This window comes from Rhipicephalus microplus, chromosome 3 (assembly GCF_043290135.1).
Source record: "Rhipicephalus microplus isolate Deutch F79 chromosome 3, USDA_Rmic, whole genome shotgun sequence".
NCBI classification, from domain to species: domain Eukaryota; kingdom Metazoa; phylum Arthropoda; class Arachnida; order Ixodida; family Ixodidae; genus Rhipicephalus; species Rhipicephalus microplus.
The window spans coordinates 259,534,014-259,556,020 of record NC_134702.1 but is presented as its reverse complement, the minus strand read 5'-3'; the positions used below and the strand labels follow the sequence as shown (position 1 = coordinate 259,556,020).

General features: G+C 50.7%; 1 protein-coding gene across 2 annotated transcripts in view; it reads left to right on the top strand.

The window, feature by feature from the left end:
* The window catches only part of mRpL20 (mitochondrial ribosomal protein L20), a 32,920-nt gene that overhangs the window by 9,659 nt on the left and 1,254 nt on the right, over positions 1–22,007 (top strand). The window contains exons 3-4 of one of the 2 annotated variants that reach the window (XM_037419921.2): positions 447–524; positions 13,593–13,658. In XM_037419921.2, the coding sequence (XP_037275818.1) occupies positions 447–524; positions 13,593–13,658 (144 nt within the window). The remainder of the gene's footprint in view (positions 1–446; positions 525–13,592; positions 13,659–22,007) is intronic. The other variant, XM_075890958.1, reaches the window with a different exon arrangement.

The window sequence follows — 22,007 nt, the reverse complement described above, 5'->3', positions numbered from 1 at the left end:
AAAATACTCAATAATTCATGAAAGTATCTTTGATGCTGCACACCGCAAATGTTCCAGCAATGTAAGTGACCAATACTCTGCAAGACGTGATTGTGCGCAATTGCAGAGATGAGAAACAGCATCTGGAGAGGGCAGGGCTCTTATTGACCAGTAAAAACAGGTGCAGCAAAAGCAGCTCTTGAGCTTAAAGGGAGTGAGCGAAAGGACAGGTACAGAAGCCTTGCAAGCCGACGAAAGAGCAGGAAAGTTGTAGTCTACTGATTGATACCAGGGGAGTGCTGGCTACAGTATCTGTTGGAATGCAACTGTGAGTGCTGCAAGCATGATGCTTTTCAAGGAACTGCTGAACTTGCCATAGGAATGTGCTGCAGACTGGCGCCCCATGTGCAACCTTTTTGTTGTAAACTGATCCTGACAAGTGCAAGTTATTTCTATTCTCTTTGCAGATATGGAATATTCGCACAGAATCAGCATCCCTTGAACATGGCATTTCCTATGAGCCATTCTACATCAACCTGGCTAAAGTGAGCCCCATATTCTTCGTGTTGGCGAATGTGTTCAACTGCTGTGGGCGTAGGCAAAATTCAGCAGTCGATTGGTATCTCTGATGAAAAACTGTGCCACCTTTCCAAGTAATAGAATGACTTCACTATATAGGCACTTGCTCCTCTTTGTTGATTTCACTGTCATGGACACGATTGGAATGGTGTACATGATTGATGGCAGTTATCAAAGCACATGAGATGAAACTGTTATTTCATACCTTTGGCCTTAAGTAAATGCTTACAATAAAAAAAAGCCTAAATCTAAACTAAACATATTGCAGTGGTGCAATTTTCCAAGCATACAGCTCACAATGTTTTCTTGGGTGAAGTTTGTGTGAAACACAGTGCCTACATTGTGGTTACGAGGGTGTACAACTGTCAGCACCTTCATCTTGAACCCTCCGGCGCATGGCCTCGGCTTGCTTGAATGAGGTCAGCGCCACCAAGCGTTGAAAATGATATGCTTGCTGCAGTTAAGGATAGATGTAGCGCGCGCCTGTTTCACTAGTAAATTTCTGTTTCCAGTCTGCCTGACCGGCGGGTAGAATGCACTCACTTCGCATCCTGTTTTCGCCACGTTTCGCTCGTGGCCACATTATCACGCGCTCCCATGGCGTTCGTTGTCGTATACTTACCTCGACTATGAACCATTGCGTATTGCAGCTCACGCACCTTTAGTGTTTGAATTCGCAGCCGCTTTCAAAAGGAATGACATAAAAAAAAGTAGATGAAACGCACATTGAAGACGCTTGTAAAAGTTGCACAATAAATCTTAAATGCAGTGGTCTCGTTCATGCTCTGATTCAATAATTTTCAGACAGTGTAAATCAAACTGTTCTCGCAATTAGTTTGCCTTCCTGCTCGATTCGCATTGCACGAAAAATGTCTTGGAGCACGACGTTTGTGCGGGTAACAATATGTGGGGCTTAGCGTCCCAGAACCATGATTTGATTATAAGATAAGATGGCAGTTTAAGCTTTCCTGCAATAGCTACGCATGTAAATTGTTCTCCTTGCGTTGTATCCACGCATCTGTCTTGCTAAGAACACGCACAAACATTGCGCTCTATATGACATCTTCCGTGCAGCGCGAACCGAACAGAAAGGCACACTCTAAATTGCGAGGATAGTTCAGTCGACACTGTCTGAAAATTATTGAATCAGATCAAGAACAATGCCAACGCATTCCAGATTTATTTATTGTGCAACTTTTACAAATTTCATGAACGTGCATTTGTTCTGCTGTTTATACAATTCCTTTCCACAATTTCAAACTCGTAAGGTGTGTAAGCTGTAGCACACAAAAATTTATTGTCGAGATAAGCATTCAACAACGAACGCCATGGGCACGTGCGATAACGTAGCCACGAGCGAATCGTGGCGAAGACAGGATGCGAAGTTAATGAATCAACTTGCCAGTCAGGCAGAGAAACCGAAGCGCGCTACATATATCTTTAACTGCAGTAAGCATATCATTTTGAATGCTTAGTGGCGCTGACCTCAGTCCAAGTGAGCCGAGGCAACGTGTCGGGGCATTCAAGTTAAAGGTGCTCACGGCTGTGCATAAATCAGTAAGAGGTTGTCTACCCACCATATATCTACATACCTGCCAACTCCCGAATTTTCCGGGAGACTCCCGAATTTGGGCCTAATCTCCCGATTGTACGAATGTCATCTCGAATCTCTTGAAAATTGGCCACCACAGCAGAGGCTTTTTTTTTTTTTTTGCTCTCTTTTTAAGATCATGCGCGTACGTCACCCTTTTCTGCTGCGGCAGTGGCGGTGCTGCGGAAGAGCACTCGCCACCACACTTCTATTTCATTGTAACCATATTGTAGAGTACCGCTGAGTACATTCTCGGCACTGCGCATCTTGACGAAGGCTGGCCCCGAGAAGCGCTCGCCGCCGTACCGAAAGAAGCCGAGGAAAAAGGTAGTCTCAAAGGAAAAAGATTGCGGGGCTGTATGTTCACGAGCGCTCCGATAACGAGATGGCGAGACTGTCGAGCACATTCTATTTTTTAAAGGAGGGGTGGCCGGTAGACTGGCGGTAGGTGGACCCCAATGTGCTTTGCACTCTCCATATCGGCATGCTTCGGAGAAACAGCGCCGACAGCGCCGCGTGTCGCATTCTTGTCGCTCCGGCCACTGTTCAGTTCACTTGCTTCCGTTGTGCCTAGCCAGAACTTCTTCTCCGTCTTGGCTTCCGCATTTTGTATGCTACGCCTACGCCGTCTGCCGTGGTTGGGGGGGTTGCGTGTTTCCAGAGTTCAGTTAGAAGGTCGATGGTGGCATCAAAATCAAAGAAAAAGTACTTGCAAGTGTTTCTGGACTCAAACACAGCTGAGTTTCCGTGCTTTGTGACTTCGCGGAAAGGTGACAAGTACGGATTCTGTACCACGTGCGCCTGTGATGTGAACGTGTCGCACGGCGGGAAGGCCGATATAAAGGTGCATATCGCTTCACAGAAGCATCAGAACTATGTTCGTGCTGCGGAAGGGCAAGGCAACATCGGTAGCTTTTTCCAAAAGAGCTGCGAAGACACTGCGATCCGCGCAGAATGCCTATTCACGGGATTCCTTGTGGAACACAACTGGCCGCTAAGCGTTAGTGATCACGCAGGGCCGTTCTTCCGGAAAATGTTCCCGTAGTGCGAGGACGCGAAGCGGTACGAGTGCGGACGTACGAAAACCACTGCCATCGTCGAAGAAATGGCTGCACATACCGGAAACACAATGGTGGAGGCTCTGAAACGCCGTGCTTTCGCAATCGCAGTAGATGGAAGCAACGACAGCGGGTCGCAAATGTACCCAATCGTGGCAACGTACTACGTCGAGGAATCGCGAAACGTGGAAAGCCGACTGCTTTGTTTGCAGAAACTCCATGGAGAGGCCACCGGACGAAACATCGGAAACCTCTTTCAGGACGCACTCAAATCGCGTGGTATACGAATCGAGAACTGCATCGCATTTTCTGCCGACAATGCCAATGTGATGATCTGCAAAAAAAAAAAAAGTGGCGTAACAGCTGTGCTAAAAGAAGCCCAAGATAATTTGGTAGTCGTTGGCTGCCCGTGCCACCTTATAAATCTTGCGGCCGAGAAAGGAGCCGCATGCTTACCTGCTAAATTCGACGAGGTGCTCGTGGACATCTTCTACTACCTTGAGAAGAGCGCCAAGCGGAAAGACAGGCTTGTTGAATTTCAAGGGATGCACAACACGGAGGTGCGGAAGATTTTGAAACACGTGGCAACGCGGTGGCTATCGCTTGGAAGGTGTCTCACCAGATCGCTGGAGCAGTGGCAGCCCTTGGTCAGCTTCTTTTTGAATGAGACAAAGCCGAAAAGCCAGCAGCGCCCAAGCTTTCTGGGGTCGTACCAGATCCCCAAGACAGCTGCAGCTTCGGCAGATGTGCGCAACGAAGTCCAGCGAGATGACCAAAAAAGAAAAGAGGCAAGACTGATGCAACCATGGCAAAAAAAGTGAAGCTTTCATCTGAAAGTACCGGACATGCCAGTTTGACCCGTGAGGAACGGCTTTTGTACTTCCTGACCTCTGATGTAAACTTCGCTTATGGACTTTTCTACAAGAGTGTCATCCCTGTGTTTGACAAAGTCACCGCCCAACTTCAGTCACAGGCACCTCAAATTCATCTGCTCCAGTCCCTCTTGATGCAGTTCCTAAGGGACCTTTTGGCTATGTTTGTCAATCCCTCTGCCATTAAGGCCTGCTCTTCGCCACTGGAGATTCCCTATCAAGATCTAAAGAACCAAAAAGCCAACGAAGATCTTGTCCTCAGGAGCCGCACATTGTCTGTTGTGGAAGGACTGCGTGCCAGTGAGAAGCAGGATTTTTTTTCCACTGTTCGGAAGTACTTTACTGTCACATGTGGCTACATATACGGCACAAATTTCCACTAAAGAATGAAACCTTGAATAAAGCGGAAGTCGCTAATTTGAAGTTTTCGAACGACGCATCTTTTACAAGGCTTCGCTTCTTCGTTGAGTCCTTCCCGCAAATTCTGTCCCAGGGGTCAAGAGTAGAAGCCTTCGATGCTCTTGAAGTGGAATTTGCAGAAATGCAGGCACACCGCATTTCTGAGGACATTCTAAGTGAAGAGAGGATTGATGTTCAGTGGTCAGAAGTGGGAAGAATCACTAGCGTTGATGGGGAAGTGAAATTTGGTAAAGCGTCAAAGGTGATGCTGAAGCTGCTTGCCATTCCTCACAGCAATGCTGAATGTGAGAGGATATTTAGCATGGTTAAGAAGACGAGAACTGAATTGCGGTCTTCGCTTTCAAACAAGACTCCAGGTGACCTCCTCATGGTGAAGAGTCACCAAACTGGACGTTGTTTTGAGCAGGTGTATTCTGACAACTTTTTGAGGCTTGCGAAGTCCGCAACTGCCAGGTGCCTTCACAAGTAAAGAAGTTTGGTTCAAGCAGCAGCTCAAAATAAACATCCCTACCCCTCCCTGATGTCAGTCTCCATTCTCAGTAACTTCCGCTATGCAATCCCCCCCCCCCCCCCGCTGCGGTCTCCTGAATTTTGATGCTGCGAGGTTGGCAGGTATGTATCTAGTACAGCTGATTTGATGCAACATTCATGAAGGAATGTAAATACGACGGTTTGATGTAGCAGCTGTATTTGCAAATGAAATTAGCGTGCATCAAATCAAGTTTATACAGTATTTGAATTTTAGCAATCTACAGGTTGTGAGAATCGAGAGCGCCCTCCTACCTGGCGCCTCGTTTCCCAGCTGCCACGCGCGCGCCGACAGCGTAGCCCGGGCACGCATAAGCACCGGCATCCGCCAAGATGCTGCAAGGGCGCCTCTTGGTCTGGGCCAGTCAACCGTCGTCTCCTTCCCGCGCTGGCATGTCTGGGCACACTACGCTGCGCGGGCCTACGTCACAACGCAGCGCCATTTCTCATTGGGCGCGCGTGACATCCTCCTCTCCTACGAGCTGTGTTGCGCCCGACGATTCGCTCGTTGCGGCAGATGCTCTCAGGCCTCCACGAGAGGTTGACGCGCTGCTAAGCAGGCGGCTTCTCGTTCGTGCGTTCGACTTCGGCCCTTGTGCGGGAGTCATCGCGCCCTAGGCAAGCGTACTTGCTAGGTCTTGCGGAATTCCCTATACGGCCTGCAAGCCCGTGAGTGTCGCACTGTGCTGCATCTTGGGTTAATAAACCAGTTGTTGTTGTTATCCTGCCTCGTGCGTGGTTTCTGGGCCGTGCTGGAGAAATCGACGAACCCGGCCGCAGCGTCTTCGCACGCAGCGGCACTGGAGGACACCGCATCCCTACACCGTTGCGCTTAGTAGGTAAGCCTTGTGCAAACCTATCTCCACATAACTGGCACCCAACTTGGTTTCGGCATGGCTTCAGAGCAGACCCCTTCGAGGCGCTCATTCCTGTTCGATCCTATGGCGACAGACTTGATCTCGTTTGAGGTGGATGGCTGCAACAGCACGGGGTACGGCCCTCTTGGCGACCCTCTGCTTTCGTTCACTGGGAGAGATCTCTTTTTCGGGGCCCCCTACGGTGATGCGAGTCGCTTGAACAAGGACCACAGACCCAGCCAAGCCAGTAACGGGCTGTATCAGCTGTTTGAGACTCACGCGCTTATGGCCCTGTCCCCGGCACAGTCTTCACTCGCTGGGCTTTCTCCGCCAGCAGCACGGTTGACAGCTCAAATCGCTGCACCCAGTCCTTCCTACCGGGGGCACTCAGGTGTTGGCGGGAACGCGCTTACTGACTCGTCGTGGTCGCGAGCCTGCTCGCTTAACCGACGACGTCGTCGCGTTCCCCGACGCTCGCTGGCCTGAGACTCGCATGGGCGATGCTTTCGACAGACGTGGGCAACCGTGCTCTGCTGTCGACTCGTTTGCCAGTCGTCATGAGGCCTCAAGCACCAGTCGGAGCGCAAACCCAAACCTGCATGCCGTGTACTGGCCCTTTTCGGTCGGACGCCCTTTTCCCTTTTCGGTCGGCCCTTTTCGGTCGGGAACAGGCGCGCGCACCTGTTGCGGCTGCGCCTGCGTCGGAGCAGTCATTGCTGCATGCAACTGCGGCGCAGCTCCTAAACGTTCTGTTGGAAGCGGTGCGCTCGCAGCCTTGTGCTTTAAAGGGAGAGTCCCCTCAGCCAAGCGTTCCGAGTAGCTTAAGGGTACCTCTGCCTGAGTACAGCGATTATTCGGACCGAATCAGTGCCACAGAGTTCCTCGAGGCGCTGCACTGCTATCAGCAGGCTGAGCGACAGCGTTATGCTAGGCTCTGTTTTGCCCGTGTCGCTGACAGCCCAAGCAGCAAGGTGGTACTGGCTCGTCGGCCACTAAGCTCGCTCGATGGAGGAGTTTAGGGCACTCTTTCATAGCGAATTCCTTCCTCCTGAATACGAGCGCCGCATGGGTCGCGAGTTAGAGCTTTGCACACAGCATCCCGACGAATCTCTTCTCGAGTACGTTCGGGCTTTGCAGGAGCTCTACCTCCTTGCCGATCCTACAGCATCAGACGCCGAGAAGGTGGAGCGAGCCATACGTCAGGCACATCCAACCTTCGCCGCTTACCTTCGGAGCGCCCGTTATTGTGAACTAAACGAGCTGACATCCGATGCGAAGAGTATTCATGGCGACATACTGGCGGCGCGAGCCTATCGCCTGCTGCCACCGCCGTCCGCGTCTCTCGAGCCTCGTTGCGCGTGGGCTGGTCGTGACTCGTCACACTGCGGTTGCCCGAACTATGAGGCAGCCTCTGCCGTGAGAGACCGAGACGCGCTCGATGTGTCGGATGTGTCGATGTGTCGGACCGCGCTCTGGACCCGTACTCGAACGCCCGGGCGGCCACCGTTGCCCGGCAGCATGAACAAGAACCGAATCCCCGTGCTCCAGTGCACGAGGGGATATCCGATCACGGAGCCCCACTGCAGCTAGCGGACACCTCGTAGCTCTAAAGGATCACCAAAATCCCCCCCCTGTTAGAGGAAAAGGCCTGGTCTGTTTTCGTTGCTGTGAGCGTGGTCACACAGCGCGTGAGTGCAACGGGCCCCAACCGACACAAGGGCCTGCTCGCCCATCGGGAAACGGGGTGAGCCGTCGGTGAGCTCCCCTTTGCCGACGACTGCAGGAGTAAGAGAGCACGGAAGTGTAACACAACCTCTGACACCGATGGCGTGTCACGCTGGACATGACATTCTAGCCACGCCGGCGTCGTTCATCGCCCTTACGATCGCTGGTCGAGAGTTTGTGGCGTTGCTTGATAGCAGAGCTTCTATCTCGCTGTTCGGCGAAGAGGTTAGGGCTCATTTGCGCGACTGCTCTGTTCGCTTTCGAGTTTGCGACACTGCCTTCCACGTCGCCAGCGATATTTCCACCTCGTGCGGCGCTGCGCGGTTGGTTGTGCATTGGGAGAATCACGCACGCTGGCAGCGCTTTGTGCATCTCCCTGGTCTTTTCGTGCCTGTGATTCTCGGTCGCGACTTTCTCGCGCACACAGGTATCGTGATTGACGTCGCAAGCGGAGCCTACAGGGACGGCCCTTCCGGCGCCCTACGGCCTTTCGCTGCACCTCCTGTGGTCTCGGCTGCCAGTAAGTCGCCGGACGTCACGAGGAAAAAGGAGGAAAGGAGACCAAGCGTTGCCCCCACGGCCCGCGTCTCCCCCTCCGACGCCAAGACTGATCCTTTGGCCGGCGTGCCGGAAAACGGTCCATGCGTGCAGCTTTCCCTCGAGCATAACGCTGCCGCGGTGAACGAGGTCTCGGCTATGCTGGTGACCCCCTTGCTAAGCAGCAACTCGAATGGCTCGCTGCCGCCTTTACTGGACAGCTTGTCGAAATGCGAGAAAGCCCGCCTGTCGTCGCTGTTGACACGTTTCAGCGATACGTTCACGAAACGCCCGGGTTACCTCTCTGGTGAGGCACCGGATTGACACAGGTGACGAACAACCGTGGAAATGCTATCCTCGCCCCATTAGTGCGGCAAAGAGGAAAGCAATTGACCAGGCACTGGATGAGGTGATTGAGACCGAAGTTGTCCAATGCTCAATCAGTCCTTGGGGTTCACCAGTGGTAATGGTCCTCAAAAGAGACTGCTCTCACCGGCTCTGTGTGGACTACCGCCGGCTGAACGAGGTCACGAGGAAGGATGCTTCTCCTATGCCTAACGTCGACTCGATCGTGGCTGCTCTAGGCGGTGCTTGCTACTTCAGCACCTTGGATGCTAGCCGCGGTTACCTACAGGTTCAGATGGAGCAGGCTGACGCGGAGAAAACTGCGTTCACCTCCGACAGAGGTTTGTGCGAGTTTTCCCGCATGCCGTTTGGCTGTTCTGGAGCTGCACCTACGTTCCACAGATTGATAGACCGCGTTCTAGGGGACGCTAAATGGCAACACGCCATGGCGTACCTCGACGACATCGTCATCTTTTCTCGAACGTTCGAGGAATACCTTCACCACTTGGAGGATGTCCTTGGGAGGTTGCGTGTGGCCGGATTGACTTTGAACCTGAAGAAAGCTCAAATAGCTGAGACTCGCATCTCACTATTAGGCTTCACCATTCAGAGCGGTCGTGTTCTGCCGTGCGAGGAGAAGGTACGTGCCATTGTGGAGTACCCGACGCCGGCAAACATTCAGAGCCTGAGGTGCTTTTTGGGCATGGTGAACTACTATCGACAGTTCATCTCAAACTGTGCGGCCCTCCAAGCGCCCTTGACTGCACTCTTGAAAACGTCGGCATGATGGAGCTGGGGGCCAGAACAAGAGCGAGCCTTCAAGGCGCTTTCCGAAGCTCTAGTAGTAACAGCTGAGTTAAAGCTGCCCGACCTGAACGCGGAGTACGTTGTCCAAGCGGACGCGAGCGACCTGGGTCTTGGCGCGGTACTCCTTCAGGAGCACGACGGCGTCCTCCTGTCAGTCGCCTTTGCGAGCCGGTCACTTAACGCTGCCGAGCGTAACTATAGCGTCACAGAAAGGGAATGTCTCGCTATAGTTTTTGCTCTCCGGAAGTTCGACTGCTATGTCGACGGCGTGCCATTTGTGGTGGAAACAGACCACATGGCTCTCACCTGGCTTAAGCGCTTGTGCGAGCCCTCGGGCCGCCTCGCGCGCTGGGCGTTGAGCTTGCAGCGGCACAACTTTGTTGTGCGCTACCGGAAAGGGAGTTCGAACGTCGTGGCTGACGCTTTGTCGCGTGCCCCCGTTTTGGCGTGCGGCACTTGTGTACGCCACTCCCGAGAGCAGTCGCATCAAGTAGACCCCGGGCCTTCTGGCTCCAAAAGGTCGAAAGGCGCGAACTGCGATGGCGAAGCGACTTTCGAGTCGACAGCCTCGGGAGAGGACGCATACCTGGTAGACCCTGTCACGTCCGCCAGTATCGTCTTTAGCAGGGAAGAGCTGCTCAAGGCACAGCAGGACGATCCGTTTTGTCAACAGATTGTTAGTATTGCAACACATTGTTGGTAGGCTGGTATTGCTGCAGGCACGTTGGACTCATACCTGCTTACCCTGACGGTGTTCTCCTGCGCTACGTCCCATCTGAAGAAGCCCCCCAGGAGTCTTTCAAGGTGGAGATACCCCGCAGTCTAAGGAAAGCCATCCTAGGTTATTTTCACGACTCGCAGTTGGCCGGACACGTGAGTAACCTTAAGACTTTTCAAAAGTTGTTCCGCTCCGCTACCTGGCATGAAGCGCGACGCCCTTCACTACGCCGCTGATGCCACGTTTGCCAATGCGTGAAGCCTCGCTGGGGCAAGCCTCCCAAGCTCATGCAGTCGATGGACGGCCAACAACCTTGGCAAGTCGCGGCCTGTGATATTATGGGACCTTTACCAAGAAGCCGGAGAGGCCATGTTTTTCTCCCGGCTGTCACAGATCACTTCACGAAGTGGGTCGAACTGTTTCCCCTTCAGAAGTTAACGGCACGCGCAATCTGGGACAAGTTGACTGAGGTCTTTACCTGCTTTGGCTTTCCGGCGGAGTTGATCCCGGACAATGCGTCCTATTTCACGGCCAAGGTGTTTGTGGATGCGTGGGCTGCCTTTGGCATTATGCACCATAAAACAACCACGTATCACCCACAGGCCAACCCGACCAAGCGTATCAACCAGAACATCAAGCCCTTGCTGACAGCCTTTGCACCGCAACACAGGCATTGGGATGCTTGTCTTAACGAGATTGGCTTCTCCTTACGGTCTACGGTCAATCGCTCGACAGTGTACACGCCCGCCTTCCTCAACTTTTGTGAGAGAGCTGCCTAACCCCGTGGACCGCGTCCTACGGGGCGGCGGCGGGGCTAGCGCCGTGAAGGTCAGCCTGTCTGGCTACGCGGCGGAACTGGGCTCACGGATGGACCCGGCCCTCAACCTGGCGCCTTCCAACCTAGCAAAAGCGCGAGCTGGTCAGAAGGCTCAATACGACCGGTCACATCGGGATGTCCGTTACGATGTCGGCGATCTCGTCCTCAGGTGCAATCACGTCTTGAGTGACGCCGCCAAAGGCATCTCGGCCTCCCTTTCGGCCAAGTGGTTGGGCCCATATCGAGTGCACACCAAAGTGTCGCCCCTGGTATACAAGCTGGCTGACTCCCAAGGGAGACCAGTCGGCGGTCCAGTTAACGTCTCCGACCTCAAACCTTTGGTTGCCCGCAGCAACGACTTCGGGGAGGGGGAGGCGGTCACTGAACCGCAGGGAAACCGGGATAAGGCTGGTTCCAGACCACGCCACCGGTACAACCTGCGAAAACGCTTTTAGGATGATTTTCGCCACCGGCATGTAGCGGGACGTTATCCCCTCCATGTAAGGGAACGGAGATTTATAGCTGCTGTGCGAGAGCCCATCCAGCAGCAACAGTAACAGCTACCTGGCGAGCTTTCTCCCTGGGAACACCGTTACACGCGCTGTGCATGGAATATCCACCCAGTTCCCAGCGCTCCCGGCTGCTTGAGAGAGAAAAGCCCTTTCCCCGGTGGCTCACTTTCTCACTGGGTATCTTCCGCGTAGTCGGCGGTAGAAGGAAAGCGTGCGCCTTATTGGCTCACGCAATCTTCAATCCGACGGAGTAGGCTCTCTTTATTGGGCCAGCCTGTCGCGCCTCCGGGGCCGCATCTTCAGTTGCGTTTCTGCTTTTCACCGACACCACAGCATTCGTGATGTCCTCCCTGATGGCCCGTTCCTCCAAGAAAAAGCCCGGGAGACCAGCTGCGCGCTCGGTTGTTCTGCAGGCATCGGCCACGTCCATGCCGCCTCCGTCGAATGCTCCCTCGGCCCCGGCTAACAAGACACCGCCTCGTCGTGAAGTTGCTACGTGGACGTTCCAACAAGGCACTGAGGCCCCAGTCGCCTTCGTGTCGACTCGTCGCTGGTCCAAGCAACGCAAAATCTGGGTGGAGGTAGACCCCGAGTGCGTCCCGCGTCCTTTCTGCGGACGCACCCTTTCGGATCTGCTCGACGCTTCCAGAGGTGCCTCGATGCCACCTGTTCCTGAGGCCTCCTACTGCGACGCTTGTAGTGTCCTGCTGGTGCACAAGGCTACCCACCTCCGTTCGTGGGTTCACCGAGCGAAGTGTGGCGGTGCCCCTGCGATCCTGTCCGCTCCGGCGGTGCCGTCTGGCCCGGGCCTTCAACCTGCCCTGTCGACCGACTCTGTTCAGGTGGTCGTGGCGGTGCTCGTCACGGACTCTTCATTTAAGTCGGCCATCGCTGCTGCCGTGTTTGCCGCCCTCCCGCGGCCCCAGGTTCTTGCTGAGACGCCGCCGAACGAAGACATCGGGACCCCTGCGATCTCGTGGACGGCACAGAGCTGGACCTCAGTTTTTTTGGGGTCGGTGGATGCTGTTATTACGGCGTCTTTAGGGCGGCCTCGGTGTTAGGAGGGGGAGATATGGGAATCAAAGCGCCCTCCTACCTGGCGCCTCGTTCCCCAGCTGCCGCGCGCGCGCCGACAGCGTAACCCGGGCGCGCATAAGTACCGGCATCCGCCAAGATGCTGCAAGAAAAGCCTCTTGGTCTGGGCCAGTCTACCGTCGGCTCCTTCCCGCGCTGGCATGTCCGAGCATGCTACGCTGGCACGCTGCGCGAGCCTACGTCACAACGCAGCGCCATTTCCCATTGGGCGCGCATGACATCCTCCTCTCCTACGAGCTTTGTTGTGCCCAACGATTGGCTCGGTGCGGCAGATGCCTTCAGGCCTCCACGAGAGGTTGACGTGCTGCTAAGCAGGCGGCTTCTCGTTCGTGCGTTCGACTTCGGCCATTGTGCGGGAGTCGTCGCGCCCTAGTCAAGCGTACTTGCTAGGTCTTGCGGAGTCCTCTATATGGCCTGCAAGCCCGTGAGTGTCGCACTGTGCTACATATTGGATTAATAAACCCGTTGTTGTTATCCTGCCGCAGCGTCGTCGCACGCAGCGGCAGTGGAGGACGTCGCATCCCTACACCGTTGCGCTTAGTAGGTAAGCCTTGTGCAAACCTATCTCCACGAGGTACCGGCAAATGAAGTAAGATTTGAATGTTTCATTGTGTAGCTTTTCGCTGTTCCTGTTGCAGAAATTTCGTCACGCTGCATTCAAGTGGGGACAAACTGCTGTAATTTTTAAATTCCAAGTTAAAAACGTAGCGTATGCGTTACAGAAGCGCTGCCAATAAGTGACTTGGTCCCGCACCCCATGCATTGGATTTTAAATCAACAGTAAAATTCTACGACCTGCTTCTGTCATTCAGGAAAGACTATTTGCACTGTAGCAGTTCCTGGGATCCTTACAGCGGTCTTCGAATGATGCATTGCATTTTTTCTCGTGCTGACTTTTTGGGCAGAAATAGTCGGGTATGGGCTAGTTGGTTTCCCTGATCTAAATGTCGCTTTTGCATTGAGTCTGAAGTGTACAGAGAGAGCATGCTACGTTTTCTTTCTGTCTCCCTTGATTTGGTGAATAAACACACTATGGACACATTTGAGGAAAAACCTAATATGGTTGGTAGAGGTTAATAGAGCAGACAAACCATTGGACTGAGCTGCTCGTTGTGTAATGTAAGGCTTTGGAGTACACTGTTTTCATTGCAGTGCCGCCTTGCCTTGGATCGTCATATGTTGGCTGACCTAGCCTACACGGAGCCTCGCACATTCAAGGTGACTGCATGTAATCCTAGAGCATGCACAATTTTCCTTCCTTTGGGCGTCGCTACAAACAGTGTCTGAGGAGATGTGTTTTGCAGCAGATTTCTCTCGAGAACAAGGAAGTCCTCAAAGCAATGTTCAAGCTACTGCCAAAATGTCATGAAAAGTTTGGTTTTCTCACAAATATAGGGAAACCTTCATAGCTTCGAATCCTGGCATCTCACATAAAAGCTTACTTGGGCTGTTCAGTTTGGATGCATGCCTACGCTAATGGTGCATGACACCAATAAAAGGGGACACTGGTTAAAAGATGTGTGCTGACATTTATGACCATGTTTTGCACATTTGGTAAATGTGACGATGCCAACAGGGCTTCAACTTTTTGCGTGTTCTGTAGGTTGCAGGCTTAAGTCTGTATGCTCATAGGCATGTGCAAAGTAGGCCACCCCCTTTAGTTACCTAGAGAGGAGGGGGTGCAAACTCTGCCCCAAAAGTTGGATTAATTGGAAGTGGGTGTGCTGCTGCGAATCGTCGCCCCCCCCCCCTCCCTTCTGAAGGAGAACCCTGCACACGGTCATGTGTATGCTTTATTTTATTTTAATAAAATGCTCACTTATCAGTTGGCACTCATTTTGAGAATGCTTTATGAGTGCCTCAAGATTTCTCAAGATGAGCAAGGCATCTTGGAGTCTGCACTGTTTGAACATCAATGCTAATCTGTAAAAATGCTGATTGAGGCAATGTTTTTTTTTTCTTTTTGTCACTCGAATGTCTACATACATTTCTCTCCTTGTCTAGAGAATTCTTTGCATCAGACTAAGAATCTCCGCTGTAGAAATACTGTGAAACGCCATTAATTTTAAGTCTATTATTTCGAAATACCACCTAATTCTAAGGATTTTTGTGATCCCACATTTCGAAATGCAAGTCTGAGTGGATCACTTGAAGGAGGAAACAGCAGCAGCCCGATAAATTAGAAAATCTTGGGTACCATCTGCCGATCCCCGATGTTGTTTTTGCCGCAAATCAATGGCAACAACGGCCCTTTGACAGGGTAATGCACTGTTTATGTCAAAATTTATTGTGCTGGCATTTGCGATGTTCGAGGGTTAAAATGAGTTTTGCCAGCCTATTTTCAGTGCCCAAAATGCTGTTCGGCCTGCCTATTCTTGGCACCTGAAACTCGATATTTTGTGCCTAAGAATTAGGCATCTACTAAAGAGTGACAGGTGAAGAACCACAATGTAACTGCTGCCAGTGCAAAAAAAACACGCGTCATACTCACGGAGTGGGGCGAAGCTCGAGAATTTTATGGGGAAATCGTGAATCGTCCCTCTGTGTGTCTTTTCGTCAATAGCTGCTGAGTGAGTCATAGAACTAGGCGGTCACGTACCAAAACAAAACACAAGGGATGGACAGATCTATGGCTTTAGGAGCTTCGCCCCTAAAGAAGCCACAGTTTCACTACAAGGGTGAAGCAATGAATGCGATAGCAACAACTAGGGATGTAACGCTCAGAACGGCTAACAGATTGAAATGTGCAGCGCGCTGCTCGCGTACAAATGATGCACGAAAACAGCACACACACGACGAGAGCGAATAACATTTACAGCTCTACACTTAACGCACCATTTAAACAAAAAAATAACGACACGCGAAACGCAATCACATGTACATATGAGTGCAAACTACCAAGTTTCCCAGTTGTTATTTCGCTATGTTTGAAAAGCGGGCTCTTTTTCAAACAGGGCCTGTGCACCGAGCGCAGTGACTTTTATGCGCCCTGCAACTAAATGCAGTCGTTCTTGTGGAAGCCGTAGGCATGCGATTCTCCCCCACCATAGGATAAGCACACAGATAAGCCCCCCCTCCGCAGAGCAAAGCACTTGTGGGAGATGAGCGCGCTTGTCTCCTAGCTCTTCGCGATACGCGCTCATTGCGCCATCTCGCTGGTAATGCTGAAAACATTCTATTTACCGCGAGATAGGCACCACCAGTGCTAAGTGGCAGATATAAATAGCTCGCCGTTTCAACGTTGAAGGATGTGCTCCTTTGTGGCTCAGTGGCTAACGCCTCGCATTCACGTAGAGTTCAGACGTTCAATTCTGCGTGTCGTAGTCTTTTTCTGGATTATATTACTTTCTTGCGTTTTCATATATATAAATACGTATACATGTAAAGTGAATGAGAGCCAACGCCGGCAGCAAAAACCAGCTGGGAGCGTTCATATAAATACTATTGCAATAAAACAAAAGCAAAAAAGAAAGAGAAAGCGATCTTGTGGTCAGTTCAAATCTGCCACTGCGGAAAATATGTGCTTCACTACAACACAGCGGTGACACACAGACAGCATGTCTCGTGTATTAAATGTGAAGCAGCGTATGACTGAGGCCTGTCCTTTGTCACGCCCGAGCCGCCGCTGACGATGACAATGATACTTGTGAAGATGAACTAGCATGTTCCAGATCACACACTCTTTCTGCCATCACAGCACAGGTCATGCAAGGTACCCACTATACATTATAGGTCCACTCACTAGGTTTGACAATATTGAGCTGACGCACAATGTGTAGACGAGGCGTTCATGATCACGTCTGCCGAAATTCGCAACGCTATGCATCGCGAAAATGGGTCGAATTTCAAGACGAATGCTGCTCCCCCTTTCCTCTACCGACGCATGCCTAGAGAATGACATGGGAATGAGGGCATGAGGTGGGCGTATGAATGGCCCTACGCACACGGCAATGCAGTGGCGTTGGTCCTTTACGTAGACGGCTCTGCTCTGACGTTGCAAACAGTGGCACGTGACATGGCGAAAATTATTTAACACGGAATGCGTAGTTTATGTTATTTGTTGCTTGAAGTGATTAATAAAGCTCTAGATAAATAATGAGATGCAGTAAGGGAATGTGAGTGTCTTTTTTCCATTTTTCTTCCGTGAATTGCAGCGAGATGCGGGGCTAATGTGTCGGCGTTTCGCATGCGTTCGTGTACTCGCGGTCAGCGCATTGAGCAGACGACCGCCGTGGAACGCTCCTACACGTTCGTGCACTCATTGTGCTCATTTATTCTACCCCGTCTAAGCCAGCATTTCCAAACCATCCCACAGAAACAGGCAGAAGACCACAAAATAACGTTGGTCAACAAAGCAACGCCGCTCGCGTGCTTGGAGCTCGGAGTTGTTTGGGCACGTCATGCGCATGTGACCTCTTAATTGGATGCCTGAAAGGACGGGGAAGAGATTTGGCTTGCGAAGGCTACGCAGAGGAGTGGCAAGGGTTTCGAGCTCGCCTGCTCTCACTTCCGTTTCGCGCTGCTTCAAAAAACCCGTTTTCTCTGCTCGTGATGAACTGATCGAAAAAATTTTTGTGACAAAATGTTCCTCATCGGACCTCCAAGAACTTCCACTGTCCAACTAAATTTTGGTTGGGGCCTGGTGAGTGGCCCTTTAACGACGGCACTGATGACGATAAAGACATGCACAATTCAGACCACACATTCCCTTTCTACCATCACGGCACAATACATGCAAGGTACCCACTAAATGTCATGACAATGATGTTCATAACGATGAAGAACAAGCCTGTTGCTGACCACTCATTTTTTTTCTGCCATCACTGTGCAGTACATGCAGGGTACCCACTAAACGTCATGATGATGATGCTGATAACAATAAAGAACAAGCATGTTCTAGACCACACATTCTATTTTTACCATCACGGCACAGTTCCTGCAAGGTACCCACTAAACATCATGATGTTGATGCTGATGAAGATGAAGAACAAGCATGTTTCAAACCACACCACCACCGCCTAGGCTTGCCTTTTGTCAATTTTTTTTTATTTTGTCCTACCCTGTGTCCTTGTGTCCGAGCTCAGCTGATGGAGATCAGGCTACCCAGTATTCAAATTCCAGATGAACGGACATATTTCTGTCAGTTGAGAAACTTCTATGTGAAAAACCGTAGGGATTTGTAGCTTCGCACTGCAAATAGCTGGATGACCTTATTTGTATACATATGCATGCACTGAAATGCATGCTTGTGGTCAGCTGGCCCTTACGGAAATGTTTGGCCAACTACTAGTTTCTTGTATGTGTAAGAAGCAGATTAAGTTTATTATTATTGCGATAGCAGTTTATTGGCCCTCTCGGCTGATTTTGGCTGTTGCCGTCATGTCCCATATATGTATACAGTCGCCGACCGATTTTCCGGACTCCGAAAATTTGGACTTGTTGGATATTTCAGACTTCATAAATGCACCGTCAGGGATCCCATAGAGCTAATGCATTGTTTCGACCGATTTTTCGGGCGAATTTGCCCCTGAAAGTTCGATTTTTCGGACTAAATTGCTCGTTTTGTGCCACGCCCCAAGCCATTGTGAACGCCGCCATGTTGGATTTTCCGTCGGCTTGGCTAAGCTTGGTCTTCATATGTCTTTCCCGCCTCCGAGATTGGAATGCGCACGCCATAAGTTTCGGAGGCCGTGTTTGCTTTTTAAAAGACGCGGTGATGGATGCCGTTTTTTCGTCTTCGGTCAGCACTATCGTCATCACATCGCACGGGGAGGAGGCGAAAGAAGGATTCTTTTATTGTCGTTGCAGCTTTTTTCAGTCGCCATTCTGCACGTGTTGTATCGCGTAGCGTCGAGACGTTGTGTGCTTCGCAGCGGCTATCTGCGGCATCGAATTTTGTGTTCTCGGTGCCATGACTCCGCCATCTGTGCCATCGCGGGAGCCAGGTGGTGTGAAGAAGCGTGGGAAGTATACGACCCTGACGATGGAGAAGAAAGCTGCCATAATCAAGCTAATAGAGAGTGGACGTTCCCAGCTAGATGTCGCCAAAAAATACCACCTCTCCAAGCAAACGGTATCCGACTATGTCAAAAACCGCATTAAGATTTTGACAGCATTCGAGAATTCGCACAAGAGCCAAAAGAACGACAGTAAGGGCGTTCATCCAGCCCTTGAAGAGGCTCTGCAGTTGTGGCTTAAAGGAGTTTTGGCAAAGAACCTGCCTGTGTCGGGAGATTTGTTAAAAGAAAAGGCCGAGTCGTTCGCTGTCAAAATGGGCATTGAGGATTTGAAATTTACGGACGGATGGCTTCGTGGCTTCAAGAAGAGGCACAGAATTTTGTTCAAAAAAGTGAGCGGTGAAAGCGGAGCGGTGGAGCAGACTATTGTGTCTGATTACCGTGCCACGAAGTTGCAAGCCTTGCTTCAAGAATACGCTCCTTCGGACATATTCAACTGTGACGAGGCGGGACTTTTCTTTAAGATGCTGCCGGATCGTACCCTATAATTTTCGGGGGATTCATGCTCCGGTGGAAAGCTCAGCAAGGAGCGCATAACAGTCTTGGTAGGTGCCAACGCCACCGGTACGGAGAAACTGCCTCTTCTTGTTATTGGGAAGGCGAGAAACCCGAGGTGTTTTAAGGCTGTGAGAACCCTCCCTGTTGAATACGAGAGTAATTCCAAGGCATGGATCACTCAGTCCTTGTTTGAACATTACGTACGCAAACTTGACCGCAAGTTTGCGCAACAGAGCAGAAAGGTAATCTTTTTTGTGGACAACTGTGGTGCGCACGGTAGCGTGCCGAACCTTGAGGCCATTCGGCTGGAATTTTTGCCGCCTAATACCACAAGCGTGCTCCAGCCAATGGATTAAGGCGTGATTCGAAACATCAAGGCACACTACCGTGCCCGCCTGCTCAGCCGCGCCGTCTTGTGCCTTGACAATGGGAAGGCCTACAAGGTCGACATTCTGGCCGCCATCCACATGTTAGCCGAAGCTTGGAAGGCGGTGAAGCCAGATACCATCGCGCATTGCTTTAGGCATGCCGGGTTCGCTGCTGCTGAAGAGCCCGAGGCGGATGACCCGAACGTAAGCGACCCGGACGGCACCGATGGCGGGGAGCACCTAATGCGCGACCTGCGCAGCGTAGGAGTGAATCTACCTACCACAATGACATTTAAAGACTTCAGTCGTGCGGACGACGACATTGTTTCGTGCGCGGAGGCCACTGACGACGAAATTCTTCGCCAGGTTTTCCCGGAGCCGGAGAGCGGCTCGGATGACAACGACGACCGCCCGCAGCTGTCGGCGGCGGAGATCGCCAACGCGGTGACAATTTTGTCGAGCGTTTACGGTGACGATGTCACCTTGGCGCAAATACGGGCAAACCAAATTGCCTCCAAGCGTAGTTTGAGGCAAGGCAGCATCAAAGACTTTTTAAACCTGCCTGATGCAATAAACTTCAGATTTTTGGCAAAAACCAATTTTTCGGACTGTTCGATTTTTCGTTTTTTTTTTTTGGTCCCCGCCAGGTCCGAAAAATCGGTCGGCGACTGTATTGTTGGGGACGAAGGGAGCAGGCTGGGTGTTTAAGTTAAACTGTTGGTTGGGCCGAGCTTGTTTCCACGTAAAAGGAAAGTCTGATAACAGCAAGACACTGGCACTGATAGCGGCAAACAAAGCGTGGACCGCCGATCAACTGACAAGTGGTGAAGCACTGCGGCATTTATACATGTGTCATCGAATGTTCCCGTCAATCAACTGACAAGTGGCGAAAAGCCGCGACATTTATACATGTGTTGTCGTATGTTCCAGCCTTATCATTGGTCTGTGAGCAAGCTCTGGAATATAGAGTGTGTTTGCCTCTTGCGGGCCTATCTTAACAGAACGATCTACGATCATCGCAACCCTTCTCGAACAATCGGGCACAGTTTGCACTGAGCATTCCTGACCCAGGCTTTGTGGGCGAAAATCAAATCAAACAAAAGTTAAAATAAGAAACGCGCTTGGCAATACGTGGTAATACATTATAGTGATGAAAGTGCTGCTCCAATTGCTTCAAACTGCTTCGAAGGAGAAATGCTACTTCATGCTGCACCAAACAGCAATCAGTAATTGCTCCAAACCTGCTTCAAAATGACCCCGAGAGAATGAAAATGACGAACTTTTACTGTTTGACTGACTCATAAGTCTTAAAGTAACTGAAAAGAAGCTGCATACTATATTCTCAATGTGTTGTTAGTGTGTAGCATTATAGGCTCTAATCTTATATGTGCAACAAAACTGGCATTTTTATGTAACAATATTTAATATTGAGCATGTAGCTCGTTTGGTTTTTTTTTTTTCTCAGCTAGACATGCAGGCTAGTGGAGTGAAATGTAAAAATGAACAGGGTTACTTTTATCTCATAATAATTGTTTGCTGCTTATTTGGCAACAGTTATAGTGTACCGTGGTTACTTCTAAAATGAGACATTCAGCTTATCCTGTTTTATTCGATTTCTGCCACAAATACTAATGTTTTAAATGGCAGCTTATTTATTCTCAGCACATTTCTGGCAACCTGCCATTGTTTGCTTCATGAAATATACATTGATTGTTGTCTGTTGAATATATTTCATAGGAAATAATATTTATGAGATGGTCTGAACTCCAGTTAGTGTACGGCAAATTTAATATCTGCTCCTAAAACGCTAGTAGCTGCTCTAAACGAGCATTTTTTTTTGCTTTGAAAACAATTATGGCTGCTCCAAAGCAGCGCTTTTCTTGCTCCAAAGTATGTTGCAAACAGTGAGAAGTCACCTCCATCACTGATATGTATGTAAAAAAAGGCATAAAAACGAAATCAGAAAAAAAATCTAAATCTACATACCAGGGATTCGAACCAGGGACCTTTCGCACAGTGTCAGCCAACACAGCTACTCGTCATGCTTGTGTGTCTGATATAATGGCTAGCTATTCTGATGGCATGAATATCTTGGAACAGCTTGAGTGTGATTTCTGTTATCAACGCTTTTACATTTTCTTTCAAACTGAAAACTGCCCTTCAGACGGCCCCCTCTGTACCACTCAAGGGAAACAAGAACGCGTGGCAGAAGACTCGGAGGGCGTCGGCTTCTGCATTGTGGACATTTTCAGCACATTGCTGAAATACGAGCACGTAACAATTATGACTACTGTTGCTTCACACTTGTCCAGTGTATACCTATGCGTTCTTTTCAAGTGCTCTTTGTGCTGTAGCGACATGCTGAAAGTATCAAGCTGCTACCGTATTTACTCGATTCTACCGGGCCCTCGATTGTAACGCGCACCCGATTTACACCGCGAAAAAAAAAAAACGTAAGACATCGATTGCAACGCGCACCCATTTTTCTCGCTGGCCCGCACGATCACACCACTCGAAAAAACGACTCCTTTCGGGAGCGTCTTCCATTTAAATATGAGGTACGGGCGAAGATTGTGCCCATCTGATGTGTAACAGAGCATTGCCGTCACTGTAGTTTTACCGTAGACCGATGTAAGCACGCGAACTTGCTTCACCCCCTTCTTCTCGACGGTTGTGGTGCCAGG